The sequence below is a fragment of the Anser brachyrhynchus genome (genome assembly GCF_964034855.1).
Source record: "Anser brachyrhynchus genome assembly, chromosome: 1".
In the NCBI taxonomy this organism is placed as follows: domain Eukaryota; kingdom Metazoa; phylum Chordata; class Aves; order Anseriformes; family Anatidae; genus Anser; species Anser brachyrhynchus.
Window position 1 is genome coordinate 57392854 of NC_137694.1, and position 21376 is coordinate 57414229.

The following is a 21376-nucleotide window of genomic DNA, read 5'->3' on the forward strand; positions in this document are numbered from 1 at the left end:
CAGTGTCCGTGGTTTGCCAAGGGCTGCGTGCACATACAGCAAGGGGGCATGTGCTGCTCTCAGCCTGGGCGTTTTTCTCCTTCTCCTTGTCTCTGTCTCATTCTGCTTAAATTTTAAGTCCTGTTTGCTCACTTTGCTAGTCAAAACAGGGCTTTGTTTTTCTTCTCTAGGATGTGCAGGACTAGCACAAGTAGTTAAGAGAAGCAAGCTGTCCTCCTTCCCCAACATAAATACCCTTCTTGCCAACAATAATTATTCTACACAGGGAGTTTTTCTCTTATCTACTGATGCAAGTGAGGGGGTGGTGGTGTTAGTGAAGGGATATGCCAGCTCTTGATAATTCCTGGGTTTTCTTAAATGCCACATTTTGACCTGCGAGATTAGCAACAGGATTCTTCACATTTGTTTGCAAATGTGCTGGCAGCTGCCCCTTCAACATGTAGCCTGGGTCTGGCATGCACCCTGCAGCCAATTTTTTTTTTTTTTGCTTGCTGGCTGCTATTTTTTTTCACACACATATCACCCCTTAACCTCCCAAAGGGGTATTTCTTATTACCCACCGAGTCAAGCTTCAATTTCTTGCACAGAAATGCTTTTGCTTAGACCAGCCCAGGAAATGGGACAGGAGCCCTAACACGGATACTCAATGAAATCCCTTCTCAGTAGCTCTCACTTTATCTGCAGTGTAACCTTGAGGTTGCAGTGTGGTACATTTGCTGCCTTCAGCCATTCCTCAGAAGTGCTCAGAGCATGTAAGATTATGCAGCCCATACTACTGGGACAAAAGGAAGCTTTCTTTCCTTTCCCCAGATGTCCTCAGGTGATACAAAGATCACCTGCAAGATGACTGCATTCCTACCTTTACTGGGGAACTTGAAGGAACTTGTGGTAAGGACTTACAGTGAGACTTGGCCCAGACTGGAGGCCTTTTGTTAATTTAACTCAATCTTACCAAATTTCAGAGGACTTGGAAGCTTGATTCAGTTTCTAAATCATTTTGCAAATAAGACATCAATGGGGAGTGAGTTCAGCTATGTCTCCCAGCTCAGCAGGAGCCTTGATTCTCACTGCTTTGGACCAATCCCAACCACTTTGTTCTCTCAACATTCACGCAAATAATCGAGCTGCAGTATGCAGCTCTGTTTCCCCTTCTTCAAGGCTGCTGGTCTTCACCAGCAGCACTGCTGGTTCTGCCTTGACCATGATAATAGGGCTCTGCCTCTTCAGAGGGGAAGGGGGATAGCTAGATGTGTGACTGAAGAATCTAACGGAAGGTTTCTGTCGTATACGCCACCTCATACTCTCTTTTATATACTAACCCTGTTTTGGTAACTTTTTATACCATGGTATCTCAGGGTATCAAGGTTCTGTCTTAGACAGAGGTTTGGTTGTTTTGTTTGTGTTTTTTTTTTTTTCCATCTCAAGGACAGGTTATATAGGGAGGCTGCAGGAACTATGGAATAGTCTGAAAGTTCACAGATGGCCAAACTGGAGCAGGATCTCACTATGCTACGCTTCTGTTGGGGTTTTGGAACATAACCAGAAATCAAAACCTACTCCTGTCACGGGGGGCTTTAGGTCTGTGTGGGCACAAGCCTGACTGATAAACAGTTTGTAACAGTGGTGATAACCATGATGTTCATGCTGACAGGCTGGGGCAACGGCAACATGAGACTTGTCAATGGGCGGTGAGGAGTAGATGATCTCCCCTTTCTCCTGCCCTGCTTGGGTGGATGTTGGGAGACCCTCAGCTCATAATAAATAGCAGTTATGATTGGCTTATGATTAGCTTGTGCTTCCTTGGTCTAGCAATCAAAGCAGGTTTTCCTCTAGTCACCCTTCTCCCTTAGCAATTCTCCCTCCCTTCAGCACAATGGGTAAAGGTGCCTTGCTTTGCTTTGGCCATGGGACAAAGATGTAAGGGAGAGCTTGGGTTTCTTTTGTCTCTGCTCAGGAGTGGTGGCACTGATTTCCTGCCTGGTCACTCCTCTGAGCCCTATCCTCTGCCAAGATGGGCCTCCCACCCTTTCCCCAACCACCTTTGGAAAGGAAAGCTTATTCATAGCAGATCTGTAACTAAACCCAAACTGATCCCCTTCTGGCTCTTGAACCCTTTCTCTTAGTCCAAGGTTTGTGTATACCGTTCAGCTTGGCCCTGGGTAATTACAGCGAGTACTTTATCTATTTGCTCTTCTCAGTTCTCTCACCTCCTTCACCAGTATCTGAATGTTTTGCAAGAACTTACCTGTTACACAATAAGCCACTGACATCCACTGTGTCTTTTTTTTTGTCTCCTTCTATCCACCCGAAGTTTTCTCAGCTCATTAAAATCTTCAGCTCACTGGGTCCTGAGAAATTCCCCCTTGTGGAGCAAACGTTCTTCCCAAGCCATAAGCAGATGGTGAGTACCTGTGCTTTCTTCTGACTCTAGCATGGGCAGGGGAGAAGCAATGAACGTGAGTTGTTTATGATATGTTGAAGATTTGGGATGTGGGCAGAAAGAGATGTTTGTTTCACAACATCAGTTTGCTTGGCCTGTCATGTCACTGCCATCCATGAAATGTTTATCGGCCTGACTAGGTACTCTGCGAAAACTGGACTTCTCATAAAAGAAGTTGTTTCAGCTTGTAATGTTTCCTTTGACCAGTGGCTCTGGGGCTCTAGTCTTCCTGTCAACACCTAAATATCCTGTGTTCTGCATGGCTACTGGACACTGTCCCAACATGTTAGGGCACCTTCCAAAGAGGTATGCACAAGTGCCCGCTGCATTTGGCTTTGGTCCTGGAGAATGTGGTTGAGTGGCTTTATTTAAAACTGTTGATGTCTCATTTCCTTTGGGTTACAAGGATGACTAATTATTGGCAAATTTTTCCTCCCAACTTACATTGGTCGATTAGTGGCTCTTTTTACCTGGCTGGAGTTTTCTTGAGACCCTCTGTTTGTGAACCATGACCCCATGTGCAAGGCACCAGATGGCTGAGTTTATTTCCCTTTGATTGAGAACTCAAGTGGGGTTTAGAGCCTGCAGGTTGAGGGTGTTGCAATGTCAAACTGGAGCTAGAAAACATTCAAATCCCTCCATTCCCACAGATTCCTTGCTATGCTGTGGGCCAACCACAATGTGTAATAGGGTGTGGGCACCTGATGGCAGAAATTGGTGCCGAGCGGGAGCTTCAAAATGCTAAAAGAAACCTCATTTAGATTCTTGCAAAAGATCACACTGGTGCGCACTAGCTACCTGAACGCCTTGAAATGTCCTTGCTTTAGCTCTGTGTTCCAATTCTCTGTGCCCTATAACTGTCCTGAGGGGACAACAGCACTTCCATACCTCAAAGGCACATTGTGAAGGTAAGTACGGTCATACTGTGAAACACTCAAGTAATGCAGTGGTAAGAGCTGTATTAGTGTTTAAGACCAATAAAAAAATGCATGGTCCTTATACATTGAGCAAGAGTTGGTTATAGATTTTTTAAGAATAATTAGTTCTTAAATCCTGTTGCATTTAATCACCACTGATTTATAAAGAGGGATTTGTGATATGAGTAATGCCTCAGGACAGTTTTGACTTTGGCTGACTATCACTTCAGGAATGGTATTTTTGGAAGATTTGATTAGGCTTTTCATTACAAATATGTTACTTGGCAATTTAGCATTATTTTTATTTCTGGAAATCTGACTCCTCCGCATGTAAACACATTTATTACTGGTATAGTAGTTTGGTTTAGCAAAGCACTGATCTTAATTTCATGTATTTGTCATCTTTATAACTTATCACCTACTTGCAGATGCTATTGCTTACTTCCTAAAGAATACAGGAACCTTTTTAAACTGTAGATAATCTCATCTGAACACACACTATTGTTGACATGCAAGCTTAAGTAATCTGATTTAAATCAGTCACTTTCCAAACATTTACACAGGCAACAATCCACTTGGGCAAATTAAGACCTGCCCTTCCCAGGTGGGGGGTCTGCCCTTCTCTTCTGCCTGGGGCAAATGAGTCTGTGTAACTTCCTAAGATCTTTCTAGATGCATCTTCACAGTATCCTGGGCTGATAGGATGAGTGAGTGTAAGGGGCTGAGAGTGTAAGTGCTTATGCCAGGCAAGCTGTTTTGCAGCCATCACTCCATCAAATGCTTGTGAAACTTGCCCACTGTGCATCAGCTTCTCAATGTGTCAGGAATCATAATATCCCCTCCCCAGTCTTTTCTTTCCTTTCCTGGAGATTTTTTTCAAGCTATTCCAATTAGCACTGGCACTTTGGTGGCTGACCCCCCTGGAATGTTAATAACTAGAGTTATGGTGTTACTTCTTTGCAATGTGACATACTTCAAGCAATGAAATTCTCACATCAGAGACCCTCATCCCTCTATGTCTAAAACTTTCCAAAGCTTACTTTCTAAACCTTTGGATGAAACACAGAACAGATATAGATGTCTGTTTCATTCTTTCCTCCTTGTGGAGAATGGTGATTTTCCTAAAGTAAAAGTGACATGAAGGAAATTTCTAACAGCTGTTTTGGAGGCCCATATTAGTGAGCATTTTAATTTAGTTGAAAATGCCCTCTCTGAAGCTTCCTTCTCATTTCAACAGGGCATTTTTACCCAGCCCTAAGCATAAAGGATGCAAGGCTCTGACATTTCAGAGCAGAAAAGATCTGAATGATGAATCTCCATTTTCTTTGTTATGGGCATGTACCTTTTGACCGTTCCCCCTGTTTACTAGAAATAAAAGCAAATCTGGCAACTATTCGTCTAAGGCCCTACTGGTGGTGCTACATGACTTAACCATAATGACTGCCTTGCTCCGTAGTGACCCCCTATGGCCAATTAACAAGTGGGATACGTTAACTTCAAAAAGAATTTTTCACCTCTCCTGGGCTTATGACCCCAATAACAAGCCTTCAAGTGATCAGACTCTTAGAAAGAGGGAGGGACTACTGGATGTCGTCTTTGCCAAAGAGCAAGAATTGCCAGAGGTGGAATGTCTGCTTTGGGCCCAATAAATGGTATCAAGAAAGGGAAGGAAATGAATAAATCCACTTGCAAATCCATTTGTGTACATTTGAAGTGGACAGAAACTAACATAAGTGAAGCAGAGACAGAATGTCTGTGATAGAAATAAAACCACTTTACTGTTTAGAATAAAAGGACACTATAAAAAGTGAACATTATGCAACATTACCTTAAAAGACAATATACATTCACTGAATATAAAATTTATAAATAACATGGAGGAAAACTGTAAACAGTGCTAGAAAATTTAGCAACAAATACATTCCTTCTGGACAAGATTTTTCACGCAGGTTTGGTTCCTTCCCCAAATTTCCATGACTATCAGGAACAGCAGAGTGGCTCTATGAAGGAAAGACTGTCAGAAAGAATGAGAAACCAGTACAGGCAAAGCAGCAGCATTTAGTGGGTTGTTAAGCTTTTTGTGAAGACTGGTAGCTCCAAAAGATACTTATTCCAAAAAAAAAAAAAAAAAAGGTTTTGCAAAAATTTTGTCCTGCCCTTCCTTCTAAGCTAGAAAAGACATTATAAATATTTTTTTCAAAGACATCTGAAAGAATGGAGGCTTGTTCCCATCGAGGCTTTTACTTCAAGAGTCCTTACTGTGAAAAACACCAGTGTGTTTGCCATCAATCACCCTGAGGTAGCACTTTGCTCCAGCCAGTATGAATGGGATCTGGTGATACGTTTAGGTTTTCAAACAGTCCTATCTAAAGGATCTTGCAGCTTTTCAAAACAGGAGTTTAGGCCTAAAATTGTGGTTTTGTTGCATGAAAGGGAGGGGGAAGCCTCCCACAGAGGGGGGAGCACTATGTCTCAGCAATTCCAGGAGAACTTTATTCAGTGTACTCCAAGCACAGATCTCCTCCTGCTCTCTACCATTTTGGAAAAGGAAAATTGAATCCAATCACTCCCAACCTTCATATATATATATATATATATATAGTGATTCTAAAGGGGAAAGCACTCTCAAGCAAATAAGGAAATTGTCTATAAATAAGAAAACAAAAGGCAACAGCCAGAAATGACCTATGCCCTTTTAAAATTACTTATAATAGTGCTGATGTACGTGAAGTATAGGGGGGGGAAATAAAGCCTCCTCTTGTACATGCCCAAAGGACATGTTCACATGAGATGTGCCATTGATAGTTCCCTCTAACCTTTGGTTTCAGGGTGAGGTGAGAAGCATGGGAGAGGTGATGTGTGCTGCTGCAAGCCATTGTATGTTCCAGAGCCTAATATTTTGGGGAGAATGTCATACCTGCCTCCTCACATCCCCATCCCTGGCATGCCCACATCCTGCATGGCCTGTTCTGATGAGGGAGAGTTTTGTCCATTGGCAAGCAGAAGTGACTTAGCAGGACAGGAGAAAGGAGAGAGTAGACAGAAAAGGAAGAAGTCTTTGAGTCTGATTTAGAGCCTTTTCAATCCATTTAATGGCTCCCTCCTGCTTCAAGGGAACCTTCGGTCAGGTTCTTAATGCAAGAACAAGCTAAAATTTAGCCCAAGAAATACATGTCCCTGATAGCATGCACAGAAACATAATTAAGAAGCTTCCCAAAAGAAATGTATTTTTACTGGATTCTTCCCCCTCCTTTTGGCTCCACATTTTTAAAAGCCTTAAGAACTGTTTCTTTACACAGCAAGGGAAGAGATTTGGTACCAAACCCCCACCCTTGCCGGTCTAGCTATCTGCATCTCAGAAATATTTTACCGTCTACAATATAAAATGGGTATTCACTTCATTTTCTGGTAATGTGGTTGCTGTTTTGCTGTTTACAAAGCACATAGCTACATTATATCCTACTTTGGGACACAAGTCCTCATAGCATTAGAATGCAAATATTTTCACAATAATTTGAGTGCAATACTGTGATGTCTCAGCTAGCTAAATGAATCAGTGACAGGTAAAATATGCAGAGCTGCAATTAAATGAAAATTCAAATCGACACTTCACTGCATTGGGGGGCACTCTCACTTAGCCTCCGAAGCCGTGAAAAGTGGCTGCAGCTCAAAGAGACGTCCGCTTGGCAAAGTCGCCTTGAGCTTGAGGAGGACCATCTCCTGCGATGCCGACTCCACACGACGCAGACAGTGAGGGTGGAACCATCACCACTGGTGAGGCTGGCTCCACTCTGCCCTTGGTGACCCTCTGAGATTTTGTCAGCAGTGCACAGCTCAAACAGAGATTGTCCCCCTGCGTCCAAAGCCAAGTCCCGTGTTCTGCCAAAAGGGGCAACATCCTTGACCCACCACGCGATCCTATGATGGGTGCTGTGAAGCGCCCTACTCTCCCTCTCATCTCCAACCTATCATTTAGGAGTAGTCACAGGGAAGAGGATTTTTGGAAAGTGTTCCAAGCCTGAATCACAGGAAAATCCAACAGACTCGCAGTGTGTTTTGTTCTGTATTGGCACTCAGAGCCGCTGGAAAAAAAAATACACAGCAAACCTAGGCGCCTCCTACATTAACTCTTTGAAAATGCCCTTTGAAGCTCATCTTAAAAATGAAGCTACAAACTTTTTGCTGCAACAATTAATCTAGGGAATGGGACATTTCAAGGCATGTACATCTGCCAGAGCTCTGGTAGCACAGAAGGACCACAAAAATTCATCAGGACCCACCTCAGACACCCATTCCTTCCCATTTAGCAAAGAGGCCCCAAACAACTCCAGTAGTTGTGAAGGTCACTGACTACAAAATGCTGTTTTGCCCCAGGCTGGAATCACTGCAGCAGTTTTTCCTGCTGGTGGCAGCTCTGCTTTCTAAGTGGAATGAGTTGAAGATATATGGAGACTTAAGATAAATAATCATAATAATACAAAAATGAAGTTAAGCGTAATCTCCCTGCCCAAGCCCTCCCCGTCCAAAACTCAGTCACCCATTTTGCCAGCGCCCCTTCTTCACCATCATTAAAACTTAAAATACTTTTATTTGATAAGAAAAATTATATTATAGTTTTCTTAATAAAAAAAAAATAGAACGAAAAAAACTTCTCCAGTCGACAGCAAAGCACAAGACAGTAAGGCTCCTCCTCCCACATCACTGCAGGACACAGTAATGAGCACATGCACAGAGCTATGCTTAACAGTGCCTAGAGGGGAAACAGCACTTGACACAGAAGGAATCCTCTGGGCAGCTGAAATTTTATGATCCCAGCCAGCACATATTAGAAGACCACTTTTCCTTGCCTAGCCCCCACACACACTTCCTTCCACTATATAAACAAATGTGCCTAGTATAGCTGCAGGGGAGGAACCGTGGTGCTAGGGTACAGAGGAAACAATGACTGTAGCCACTACTGCAGATACGCTGGAGCTTCAATATCTTAAAAACAACTCACTGACTCGGAATGTCAATATTTCTGTCTTTAAAACACAATCAAACCATTCTTTTGTTTACAACACCAAAAAAGTCCACGTCCTGTCAAAAATAGCTTATGTCATTATGTGTATATACATCTTAGTTCAGCAAAACACTATTTTGGCAATAGATTTTTTTTTTATAGTAAGAGCTCTAGCAAGTCTCCCCTTTCCCTCTCTCATGTGATTGATTTACAGTTGGTATTTTCGTATCTGTTTAGTTTAAGGTGTTTACAAGCTGTTTTTCCCGTTGAAGCAAAGCTGCAAAGATCTCAGGGACCAATGCTGCTCAAAACAGGATGGCACAGCACTTCATCTGCTCTCCTGCAGATGGATTTACCTCCCTGAACACAGGGGATGTGGCTTTTGTTTTTTAAACAATGAAAAGATGAAATACTCTCTCCTTTGTTCTGTGGAAAGCCAGAACTTTAAATGTGCTGTTACATTCACACTGTGACTGAATTAGCTAGGACAATCAGTCAGCAATGCTTTTACCAGATGATGTGGTCAGACACACCAGGTGAATTCTCCCACTGTGGGAGTCAATCACATTGCCAATCTCTCCCACAGAGGAGGATTTCTTTTGGACATTATTTTTTCCAAGGTTGAGGTTGGGTTTCTTTTAGGTTTGTTTCATTTGCCAATCTGATTAATTAAACCTGTTTTCCTTCAAATAGATTTGTCTACATATTTTCAGCACTTAGTGCATGAGAAGGGGGTGAGGGGAAGCCAGCACATAGAAGAATACAGTGCCTAATCGGCATAGTTTTTAGATTTTTGTTTTCCTAAAAAAATAGAGATTATATTGCTACAGCTAATGATACATGTAAGAGAGCAAGAGCTCCATCTTTTTTTTTTCTTCCATTTTTCCCTCTGGTGTGCAAAAGTAAGCTCCCAAATGTCATCTGATCAAAATGAGTGGTATCAAAAATGGAAAAGGTGATTACAACAAATTCAGTAAGGTAGCACAGACTTTTTTTTTCCTTTTTTCCTTTTTTTTCTTTTTTTTTTTCTTTTTTTTTTTCCATAAGTGTTCGAAGTGCTAAAATTTGCAAGAAAACAGGCACTAATTTCATTGTCATCATCATGATCTGGTAAGAGTTAGTGTCCAAAGGAAGATCAGCCACAAGTAAGGGAGAGGGGAGATAAGGAAGGGATAATGCACTCAGGGATCTGTGGCATTGATGATCGTTTTATCTGGAGGTGCCCATCCTCTATACCAGCTGCAGTAACCTTCTACCCTCTGGATGCAGGCATAGTGCTTCGCTTGATATCCTGAGTGGCCGAAGTTGGAGAGCATGTCTGTCCAAATACACTCATTCTTGGAGGTGGCAAAGCAGGGCAAATAGTAGCAGGGCCTGATCTATAATTATAAAGAGCAACCAGGTAAGGTGACATGGAACAACATCATTATATAAAAAGACTTTTTACTAGAAACAGGGATTTCAAAATTCCTCTCCCTAGAACCTTACTTACTAACTCAAAATTCAGCCTCAGTTTAGTAAGCACATAAGCATGTGCTTAACTTCACACATGCAGGTAACTCCAGAGTCAAAGGGGCTTCTCGGGTGAAGGAAATTTGAGCTTATGTTTATGTTTTTGCGGGTCTGGGTTTTTTGTTCATGAACAAAATCTTTGTGCCATTGCTAGGATTTGAGTTTTAAACTATTCGAATTGTTTGCACGGGAGAAAAAAAAAAAAAAAGCTGTCCCTATCTTGCCAAGACTTTGGTACCTGATTTCAGTCATCTGCAAATGATTTTGCCTGGATTCTAAAAGGCTTCTCCAACCCCAATTAACTCCAACAAAGAATTACAAAGGCATATAGACACTGCATCTTTATTTGATTATTTCTTCTCTGCTATCAACTAAAGCTAAGCTGTTTTGTTTTCCCTGCAAAAACTGTTGTCCTCCATTTTCTTTCCTGGCTGTTCACTGACATCATTGGTATCAGCAGCCAGGGTGAATGGAATTGTAGGGTTCTAATGTCTTAGTACCACCTAACTAGGAAACACAACGTACCTTGCATCCACAGCCCAGGTGGTAACGATGATTGAGTCCTTTACGCTGGGACAGAGTCAGCCGGTCCCACTTCTCATACCAATTGCACAGGCCAGTGTAAACCTTCCCTTCATACACGCGGCCTTGAAAACAGAGACATGGTCACAAGTTAGCACTTCACAGCTCAAGCGCTTTGCTCGTTTCCTGAGACCACTAATGCTCTCAATATGTTTGGCTTCAGTCGCTGTTCAACAACTGCTTTCTTTTTTATGAACTGGCTCAGGAATCGCTGGCCAGCAAGATTACAGCACTTCTGCACGTTAGGAGTGTTGTGTCAGCTGTAAGCACCAGCAGCAACATGTAGGTGAGTAATACTGTCAAGCTTGTCTCAACAACAGTGCAAAACTAAGTGAATTGACACCTTCGCGAGAAGCAAGGCTTGGCAACTGCCATGTCCTTAGCAGCTGTATGTATAGAATGGACGATGTTTTCATCATGAAGCGCATTGTCTTTTACCTGTAATCAGATACTGGTACTTGTTGACCTCCAGCTTCACTCCACAAAGACTCTCAGATGCTTCTGTGTAGATATACTGAACATGAGGCATTATTTGGAAGCCCCTGTACATCTAGAGAAAGAATAAAAAAGCTTTAAGCCATCTTGAGATAAAAACTTTTCATTTCAATTCTTTACAATCTATATTCCTTGACCGTCATGGGAGTGAACTCAAGCAGTGAACTTTTAGTGGTTAGGATGAAGGACTGACAGAACTAGCTGGACTCTGAGGGAAGTCCCCCACTGGATCTGCTCCCAGGACAGAATACCCACCTGTAACAAGGCACTGCAACTCCACGCAGCAAGCACTTTTCCCACTCCCATTAGTTCCAGTGGCATGAAGTGAGCAGTGCACTGACACTGCAAGCTCTGCCAACATCCTGAACATTTTTTTCCTTTACATAGCTTATAATCAGGGAGAAATTAGTTCAAGTTTGGATTCTTTCTCCTTCATGTGATTTAAACTATTTATTCTGAACTAAGGGATTTTTCTTTTAAACAATGACCCTATTTTCCAGTGTTGTTGCTATAAGAATTTCAAGCTTTTGGTGCGTGATCTAAGTCATCATCCCAGATGCCTCCTTCTCAAACATCTAGCATGTGCTACTCCTGCTGACCTCAGCAAGGATTTAATGTTTCACTAACTAAATGAAAGCAGAAACAGAATTCTACCCCACCTCCTAAAATTAGCCTGGTACTGATGGGTGCCATAAAGAAAATATCATGTATACATAATTCCGCTATGCTTCTTCCCCTTTTTCATAACCTTTAAGTGGAAGCCAAGATACAATTCAATTTAATTGAAATATGAACTCACAGATATACTGGCAGTTGGAATCAATCAAGAATTAGCATGTCTCTCTATCTGAATTGACTTTACTGCTGCAATTTATGGAAACTCATACATGCTTTGAAGTCTGTGCACAACAAAGAAACAGCCATTGCATGTGTACATTGGACCCAATAAAACATATCCTATTTTGGAACACTGGGGATGATTTTACTCCAAATCTCATCTTTCAAATTTGGTTATCATTTTAAATTATTTGGTCTCTTTTTCCCCACCAACTCTATGAAATGCCAACTTCTAAAAGTGGAAAAAAAAAAGATTCTTTTAAGAAAACAATAGGAGGCTGAGAGAATCACTGTTTCATATCATTTCCCAGCCTATACTTCTCTCTATCAGCTTTACTGATAAAGAACACATTCATATTCATTTTAACTATTAATAAGGTGAGGCATGAAAGGAAAAAAAAAATCCTAGAAAGTCCCAGAGCTATAGATTCCTGCTGCTGTGTCACCTAAGTGGTAGTATTTTCCTCCATGATGTATTCTGTTCCTTGAAGTCCCCTATTACCCTATTACCCCAAGGTATGCATCCCCACTTGCTCGTCTTTCACTATCCACCCCCACTCCCCCACCTAGAAAACAACAACCCTTTTTCTTCCACAGAATTCATCAGTGCTATTTTTTCTGGTGTTAGCAGCCTGCTTCAAACCTCTATGAATTCAGTGAACAGATGTCTGTTGATTTAATGGATTTTATACTAGACCCAGATACTGCATATAAAAACAAAATACTACTAATTTTTCTATGCACAGATGTCCAACCACCTTCTGGGCATCCAGGGAGTGCCTGTAAGTTTTTTTTTCCATCCTTAGTGACATTACCCTAATCAGCATGTTATGCAGTTATCACAGTTCAGTAACAGCACTGCTGTGCACAGTAAAAGACATTCCAGAGGGTTTGTATTTTCCAGCCTTCCCTCTACACCCTGCAAATATGCAAGGAAAGCATTTTTTAAAATTAATCATGATCTGTGAGCTTCTGTTGACACAGTATGTTTGGAATAAAGCATCATGTCCTTAAGTGAGCAAAGTCTTACGCTGAATATGGAAGAACTGAACCTTGCCTCATCTCTACTTTATTCCTGCAATTTTGTTGGTATGGGATGACCTACTCAGATTTTCCAGTTACCCTCAAAACAGTTGAAGATCTAGATTCTGGCACAGGCATCCTCTGTGTCCTTGGATGAGTTATTTAGCCTTCAGTGCACTTCCATTCCTCATCTGCAAAACAGCTCTGCCTTGCCTCACAAGGATACTGTGAGGAAACACACACTGACCAAAGACCATGTGTTTAGACCCCACTCTAGCGGGTGTTACAGCAAGAAGCTATGATAGCAGTATCTAAGCAGATAAGACTAGCTAAGATAACAGCTGGGGCTGCCCAGCCTCTCCAGCCAGTGCATTATCTACACTACAGAGAGCTGGATGCTGTGCACGTGCAACACCAGTGATCGGTCATTCAGAGCGCTAAGCTCCAGGTAGTGTAGGACTAAATAAGCATCTGTGCTACGAGGTTTACACATGCACAAGCATGCTTTGAGCCCATGATCCCCCCTGCAGAAAGGGCCTACAATCTAGGTAAATCATTCCTCTGAGGAGCTGCTCAGGTCCTTTCTACAGGACCCTTGCATCTTTCTACGTAACTCCTTGCCTCTAAGGTAATGCTGAACTGGGATCTGTTTTCCATTTAATTTCCTGTTCACACTCCCATGGGGACAGCACTGGCATGGTTGCTGAAGGAAGCACGCTCAGCCCCTCAAAAAGCCCTTCAGCTCTACCCCAGTGACCCTCAGCAGTGCCAGCAGCTGCCGTGTTCATTGGCCCAGGGTTGGGGCCAGACGGGGCCCTCATCCTCTGATGACTCAAGAAAACTCACTACGACCTTGGTCCTCAGGAAGAAAATGGAAATTTGACAATCTTCTACAGATGCTTCCTTTCAAAACAAATAAAGCATGTTTGGGGGACACACAACACATCCTGTAAGGGCTACTGGACCAGTCAGAAGAAGCCCAACCATAAAGCTAGCCTCTCTCCTAACTGCTACCCTCGGAGTCCTCCTGTGGCCACAAATGTGTATTTTTGGAAACATAATGACAGGGAACCAAGTATTAGCAAGAGTCACGTGCTGTTGCCTGCTAGTGCTGCTCTATTTCCAGCTGTGTCAGCATTCCCCTTCGCAGCCCCCCTGCTGCCTCAGAAACGCACGTGCAAATACTGTAGTGGTTCCTGCTGCATGAGTAACTTCTCCCTGTGACACGATGTTCCTCCCTCCATCCCTCCCATGCAAGGTCACACCAGATGCCATGGCTTCCAGTCATCTTGCCTAACTTCAGCTCCTTAAAATTTAGGTGTTTCATGTGAAGTAGACATCCCTCTCTTGTCAAATGCCAAGGAAAGGCAATTCCATAACAACTCAGCCCACCCTAAAAAAAAAACACAACTCTACAACTATTAGGCTGAATTACACTTTGGCGGGTCCTATCCCTCTCCATTGACAATCAAGAGTGCAGGGAAGACTCAACACCTCATTTTAGTCTGTCTAAAATTAAACTTTAATCCCACCCTACTTCTTTCCTCTTGTGCCTATCAGGTTTCACCCCTTTAAGGCTCACCCCTAAAGACTCCCTTTACAGACTAGCAACAAACCAAAGAAAGCCTCCTTGCTTTTGGCAGCCTGTGCTGAGCGTTGCCATGGTCAACCAGGGCTGTGCGTGCACATGGAGCAGAAACATCCTGTCTCCTTGTTTCTCTTGCAGTTGCCTGAAATAGCTTTGGGCCACGCTCAGAGTGCACTGCAGAACATGCATGGGTTAGATCAGTCCTGTGCAGACCTCTGACACACAATCTTGAAATATTCTTATATTATTTGAGATTTGAAATATTCTTAAATTATTCTTAAATTATTTGAGAAAGCAACGAGGGGAGTACTTGAAAAAGCACAAGGCCTTTTCAGGGCTATGGGCTGACCTTATGCTCTTACCTAGGGCCCAATCTATTTTAGTTACGAAATTCAGCAGTAAGTTCAGCGGTGTAAGCAGGAGCAAGAATTGGCCACAGCAAGCTCAAGGAGCCCACGGACGAAATACAGAGATAGTTTGTTGCCTTTTAAGGCTCTCAATGCTCTTCAAAGGCAATTCAGTGCATGCTGCTAGACTAAAAGGCGTGTTTATTTTTCATCCGCAGGTGCAGGCGGGTTTATAGGTGGCCAAAAAACACTGACATGTTAGTTTTATCTTCAGAGCTGTTCCCATGCAGCTGTGCAGAGCCATAGTTTTCTTTTCAGCAGGAGGACAGTCAGCTATCACTGGGGTGAGCAAGGGAAAGATGTGCTGCGTCACTCTGAGCTCCCCCACTGCACGAAGCCGAATCTCTCTTTATGCTGAATCCCCTAAGCTCAGCAGAAAGGCAGCAGGGTTTCAGAGAAGGCACTTGGTTTGTTTGTTTATCAGGAACTATGTCCCTGGGACATTCCAGCTCCACTGAGCACTTTGACTGCTTCAGGTTCCTTCCTGCCAAAGGTCACGGTTAAATGTGCAAGGCAACATCTCACCAACCCACCGTTTACATGGTAGGACACCACATGCCAGCAGAGGCAGTCTGACCAACATACGATCTCCCCTTTAAAATCACTCTTGCCTTTGCTGGACACGTAGCTTTCCAACAAAATGCTGTGGGACATCTCCTGAAAAAAAGGCAATTGTTCTCTTGTGGTCTTGGCGTGAGGAATTTATGGATTACTGCAGTCTCTGCTGTAAACACTCTGGGCCTGTGATGCAGACTAACTCAAGGAAAACAGCCAGGACAGGCTCCGATGTCTTCTTTAAAGATTGACACTATGGTGTCTGGTGACAGGAGAGTGGTTGCTGCTCCATGCAACATGGTCACCTTGCCTGGGCTTGTGCTCTTCCCCTTGCCAACAGACACAGAGAAGCCTTTTTTTTTTTTTTTTTTTTAAGCTCAACTCGTAACAGCAACAGTGTTTCATCCTCTGACAACCTTTTAATCAGGTTCACAGGAATGTCAGCATGCCTCTTCCCAGGGTCAACTCCATTACACAAAGATGGACCACCTTTCTTGTTCTGGCAGTGGAACATCAACCATTTGGGTTGAATTCTGAGGGAGCTGTAAGTTCTGCTAGTGCTAGACCAGTATCTGACGACAGATTACGCGTTTTTCTGGGAAATAAGCACTTGAAGTCATTCAGTTCCTGAGCCATATTTGTTTCCCTTCTCTCACTTGCATGCTTGGCTGTCTGATATCATGAATGTCATCTGACCTTCAGAGAGCTGGAGAGTGCTGTGCTGACCTTGTTCCTTAGACAAAAATGGAAGGAAAATTGGGGGTCCTTGAGGGGTCTGGAGGAAAAGCTATTTTGTTCACTCCCCTGCACAGCAAGTGCTTTACATCTGAAATCTCTGTGCTTAAACAGAGGAGCAGTAACATAACACAGGATAGTAGTTCACTTTGAGGGCTACTGTTATTCTAGATCATCACTGCACCCTGTCCATTAGCCCTATGTTAGAAACGAAGCACCAAACCGAGCAGGAGGGAAAGGAGGGGTCCTGGGCAGATGGAGATGAAATCAAGAAAAGAATAATGGATGAAGCCATTGCAGCCTGTTGACGCTGAGTAGTATTGTGAAGTGAAGTACACCAGCTGAGCTGGACGGTGACAAAGCTGAACAAGAGCAGCACAGAGTGCTCCAACCCTGGTGAAGCCAGGGACAGCTGTCAAAAAAATGGAGTGGCAGCATTGTCGTGCTGCTACTGACAAAACCCATTGGTTTTCTTTTTTTAAACAAATACAAGTTAATGAAATCTATATTTCCTTTTGAATCTTAAAAAGATTTTTTTAAGATAAAGGACATTAGTAAGTCCAGCACCTCTCTTATGCAAAGTGGAAGCATTCCACTCTAGTGGGAGAGCCATGCCAGGACCAGATTTGGCCACGTGTGCGGTTTTGCGATAGTTTATGAAACAGGCTTTGCCTCTCCTCCTCCCAGCTTTGTTGCTTAGCTATAAACTGCCTTATAAAGAGAGTTACTGTTATGAGGCAAGCAACTGTTTTTTTCTGAACCTTTACTTTGTCTAATATGTTTCAGATTTCTTCAGTGTCTGCCAAGCTTTTCCATTCCCTTTCCTTTTTTTTTTTTTTCCAAGACATAAACCAGTCTTATGACTGGAATTGCATAGCCAAGAAAAACAACGTAGGGCTGATTTTTAGCATTACATAACAAGGGGGCAGTTCAAGAAAACGTCCAAAGCAGCAGGTTGAATGCAGTTTGTACACCAAAGAAATCAGGGCTCTGAAGAGAAGCATCAGAGAAACCAAGAACTAGGGTAGGAGACCTACCTCTTTTCACCCAAAGAGTCAATAGTTCATAGCTCTTCCAACCTGATGATCTCTGAAAGCTACAGTGTTTGCTTTAGCTTTTTATAAAAATCTTTACTATATGAGTTTCCTTTGTTCTGTATGTGGAAAAAATGCTATCATGCTAACTGGTGGTCACAAGGAGTGCAAGGCAAGAAGAGATGAAAGAACACTTTCCCAAGGCTGGCAGACACCCCAGCACCACATCTTGAACTTAATGAAAGCACTGCATGGAAAAACTTGGATTTCCATAGCCTAACACTGTGTATGTTGAACACAAACATGACTCCAGTACCTAGAGTGGCCCATTTGTCATCCTCTACTACCAGAAACGTTAAAAATAAAGGAGGAATTCAGGTATTCAGCACTGTATGTCAGGATGACCTCTTCCTGCTCCTTTCCACTCTCCAGACAAATTTCTACCAATTGCTGGTTATCTTCCATTTTGACTGACCAAAAGAAAAGTTGAGGTGCTCTTATTTTAAATATGCAATCTTTGTATGTTATTACATGTTAACTAGAATCATTATCGTATCTGAAAATCTACGTGAAAAGTCTGCAAACATACCTTCATCTGCTTGACTGTGTATCGCATTGTTCCAAATGGTCCATCTTTCATGAGCTTCTTCCCCACAACTTTAGCTCGGATCACTGCCATGAGAGAGTAAAATACAACAAATTATAAATAACTTTACAGTGAGATACAAAAACCCTCACAAGATTTAGGCTAGACCCTCCACTTCAAAAAAGCCACTTAGGTAACTTACTCTGGAAAATAAAAACTCCAGGCCAACCTTCCTCTCAATTTGTTCTAAAAATCTCACACAACAGAGGCATGTAAAATGTGATGCCAAAGAAAGTATTTATTTATAGGAAATCTAGTTATTTGTGCATACTAAGAACAAGCATTATTTGTGTTGAAACCCCACTGAAACCAGACAAACAGACTATGGCTGGGAACAAGGCAAGGCAAAATCTTTGCACCGAGCCAGTGGGATGTAATTTGTATTGAAAGCCTTAAGTCTCAACATAAAGAAAGATGTTCCACAAGGCACTACTTTTAAACTGCAGTATCAGTGCCCCATGCAGCTTCTGTTCCCCAATAACCACAAGAGCACACTGGAATGTCCCATATCTGGTGCTTCACTACAGCAGCCAGCTTTGAGATACCACAGCTCCCAACAAACGGCTCCCTTGAACAAATGACTACCATGTTAAAACAGATTGTTCAGCAACCAGCAAGTCCGCAGCAAAAGCAGGCAGGCCAGTCAGAAGACACCTGGAGGACAAACTAGAGCTGACCACATCTTGAATCCAACCTGACACCAGTATCTCCACTGTGCTACAGATGCACCACAGCAACACCAATTGAGACTCAGCCATCACAGATAAGGACCTTGAGGTGTCTCAAATGAATCTAGCAGGTAGCTTACAGCCAGTGCTTCATGAAGAGTTTTCCTGCTCTTGTATTTTTCATGTATTCTACAAGAATTACTGTTTTATATAACCTCTTCTTCTTCCAAAAAAAAAAAAAATCTACAATCACCTGCTTATCTCAGTAGGAAAGCAAAGCTTAGCAACAGCGCAGGAATTATTCAGCTAAAGCCCACTACTCTAGAACAATCATATCACATTATAAAAGCACCAGAAGTGGCTTTTTACAAGGGCTTAAGAAAGTGAGATTTGACAAGACCAGTCCTGAGAGGTATAAGGATCGCCATTAGAAAACCCTGTACCCCAAAAGCCACTTAAACAAACAAAAAAAAGGAAGTCAAAATTCCACTAATCAAGAAAAATGAAGACAAACTCACTCTGCTACAATTTGTATTCTGTGCCTCAGCCAGATTTCTCAAATAAACTTTAAACTTTGTAAGACAGTCCTGCTGGCTTTGATTCAAAGGTCCAACAAAACTTTTGTTTATTGAGTGCCAAAATTCTTTCTTAAATTTTTTCAAACTTCTATTATCCAATGGCAGTAAAGCATATGATTTGTACAATTTTATTGATTCCACTATTTAACAACTTGCTCAGACTTCAATTTACTCCCTTCTTCAAAATTTCATAGCTGCACTGAAGCATGTCCTTCAGGACAGTAAATATGTTTTAAAAAGATTCTTCTATTTGTTGCCTGCAGCCACCACTGCTAGCAAAGCTACAGAAACCAGACTGCTTAAGAGTCAATGAAAAAGAACACAATTTCTTTAAAGCTTTGTGAATTCCAGGGCACTTCACTAATAATGGAGTCCATAGCAAGGGTGTCAAAGGTCTTATCTTCATCTGTGGCATACCTGACATACTGAAATTGAAAAAACTGGTGTTTGCCTGACCCATCTGAAATCAGCAATGGAATCTTGTAACTAATTGACAATGACAACAAATATACTAAAAAGCAATTTTGCAAAACACTAGGGTTTTCAAACCAGAACATGATTAGCATCAAAGATGACAATCACGTTCCCAGTTACTGACAAAACACCTAAAAATCTATTTTCTTCACGAACTTAGCTGCTAGGTTGGCAGCCCTTTAACTGCCTGGTTAAAGTAGTGCAGCCACTTCAGAATGAAGGCAGCTTTGATTTATAGACTAATCAGCAGCTTCACCAAAGGACCAGAGATTCGAAATATGCATCTTCACCTGCACGTAACAGCATCCCAGTTTCAGCTAATGCCACCCTTGCAGACAGGTGGAAGGATCTGTGACTAGACTAAGAAATCCCTGTCTCTTCAGATGATTACTCCCCAGTAAGGTTAGTAAATAGAACCTTAGTGTGGGCTATTGCTTCAAGCTTTTAAGTAAATGGGTCAAGCCCTCTATATCTCAGAGCTGTTGCCTTTATCATGCAAATGATAAACTTTCTAAGTAAGTTCCTTCCTCTACCAAAAAGCCTGGAAGCAACAAGGAACCCACCCTGCATCATTTTTCCCCTATTAAAGGAAAAGTCAGCCAAGGAGCAAAGGATGCTCCAGCTTAAGTTTACTCGCTGTATTTCGTGAGGCTGAATTCCTGCCCCTTACGGATCAGACACATCTGGGTAAATGGAGAGAAATGCTGGCCAGACAGGACTGCCCAGAGCTCCCAGCTGCAGATCTGCAGCCACGTGTCTCCCAGTTCCCATCTTTGCGCATTCAGACTGCTGTTCACCAGTTACACTGCTGGGCCACTCTTCGCACCTGGTCAAAGGACATTGCTCCTAACTCAGCAGGGGCCATGCATACTTGCCAAAGGACTTGTTCACTCTCTGCAAAGCATTGGAAACTCACAGTATTTCTGCTGCAAGTTTAGTCCCTGCTACACTGAAGAAATCAACTCTTTACTTCTGGGGACTCCCATTGTTTCAACAGAATAAGGCACAAGGTGCTGTGACTGCTCCCCTGAACTCCTTCCTTCTCCCTGAAGCTCTATTACAGTCCCGCTGTTACTGATGGGAAACTTTATCCCACACAAGTGGTCACCAAAATAGCTGCATATTTTTAAACCACAATTCCTTTGATGTACTGCCTATAAAAATACTCCGAGATGAATGTTTCTCAGTACTTTGGGGTTTCAGGTCAGGTCACTTTGTGGGACTGGAGCAGTTGGCAAGGTCTCACGAGTGATTTGTAATTATTTATGAAAAGTTAAATTAGATGGGGATATAAATCTTGATAAGATAAGCGTGGCAGCCATACTGTGATTCAAAGAGGAGAAACCATACAAGCTGCTTCCCCATAGTTGACACAATTTAAAAAATGAGGGGGAGAAAGAACAGAGAGAAAGAAAACCAGATATTTAATTGATATTCTAAAAAACTGTCTTGAAAGTTACAACCTGCTCTGGTTGAGGACTCAAGAAATACATCTAACAATGTATCACAAATAGCCAATGTATTTATCTTTTTTTCCCTCCTTTTAAATGAGAGCTGACTTAATGCTTCAGAAAAACGGAGATGGCTCAGATTTGCCACTGGACTAGCGTAGTTCAAACAGCTCATAGTTTGTATTCCACTGGCATCTATATCATGGTTGAAGCTCTCTACGTGTGCATGTATACACAAAACACACACAAAAATCACCTAAATACTTATCCAAATGACACTGGATAAGGCAAACAAATGAGAATGGGTACAGGATAAAAAGGCCCTATGTGCGCTTTTACTTGTCCAAATGCACACCCATCCAAATCCACTCAAAGGTTGCTTAACTTTATGCCTTACTTTGGCCATTTTCTCAAGGATTCATAGGAAGAATA

At 42.3% G+C, this 21376-nt stretch overlaps 2 protein-coding genes across 5 annotated transcripts in view; one reads left to right on the top strand and one right to left on the bottom strand.

The window, feature by feature from the left end:
* The window catches only part of SYN3 (synapsin III), a 235902-nt gene that overhangs the window by 102097 nt on the left and 112429 nt on the right, over nt 1-21376 (top strand). For all 4 annotated transcript variants that reach the window (XM_080590591.1, XM_080590589.1, XM_080590590.1 and 1 more), the window contains one exon: nt 2312-2401. In XM_080590591.1, coding sequence (XP_080446717.1) covers nt 2312-2401 — 90 coding nt within the window. The remainder of the gene's footprint in view (nt 1-2311; nt 2402-21376) is intronic.
* The window catches only part of TIMP3 (TIMP metallopeptidase inhibitor 3), a 37421-nt gene continuing 21154 nt past the window's right edge, over nt 5110-21376 (bottom strand). Inside the window, exons 2-5 of the mRNA XM_080590702.1 lie at nt 17717-17799; nt 10892-11003; nt 10397-10518; nt 5110-9738 (exon numbers count right to left, since the gene is read on the bottom strand). Coding sequence (XP_080446828.1) covers nt 9541-9738; nt 10397-10518; nt 10892-11003; nt 17717-17799 — 515 coding nt within the window. The 3' untranslated portion in view covers nt 5110-9540. The remainder of the gene's footprint in view (nt 9739-10396; nt 10519-10891; nt 11004-17716; nt 17800-21376) is intronic.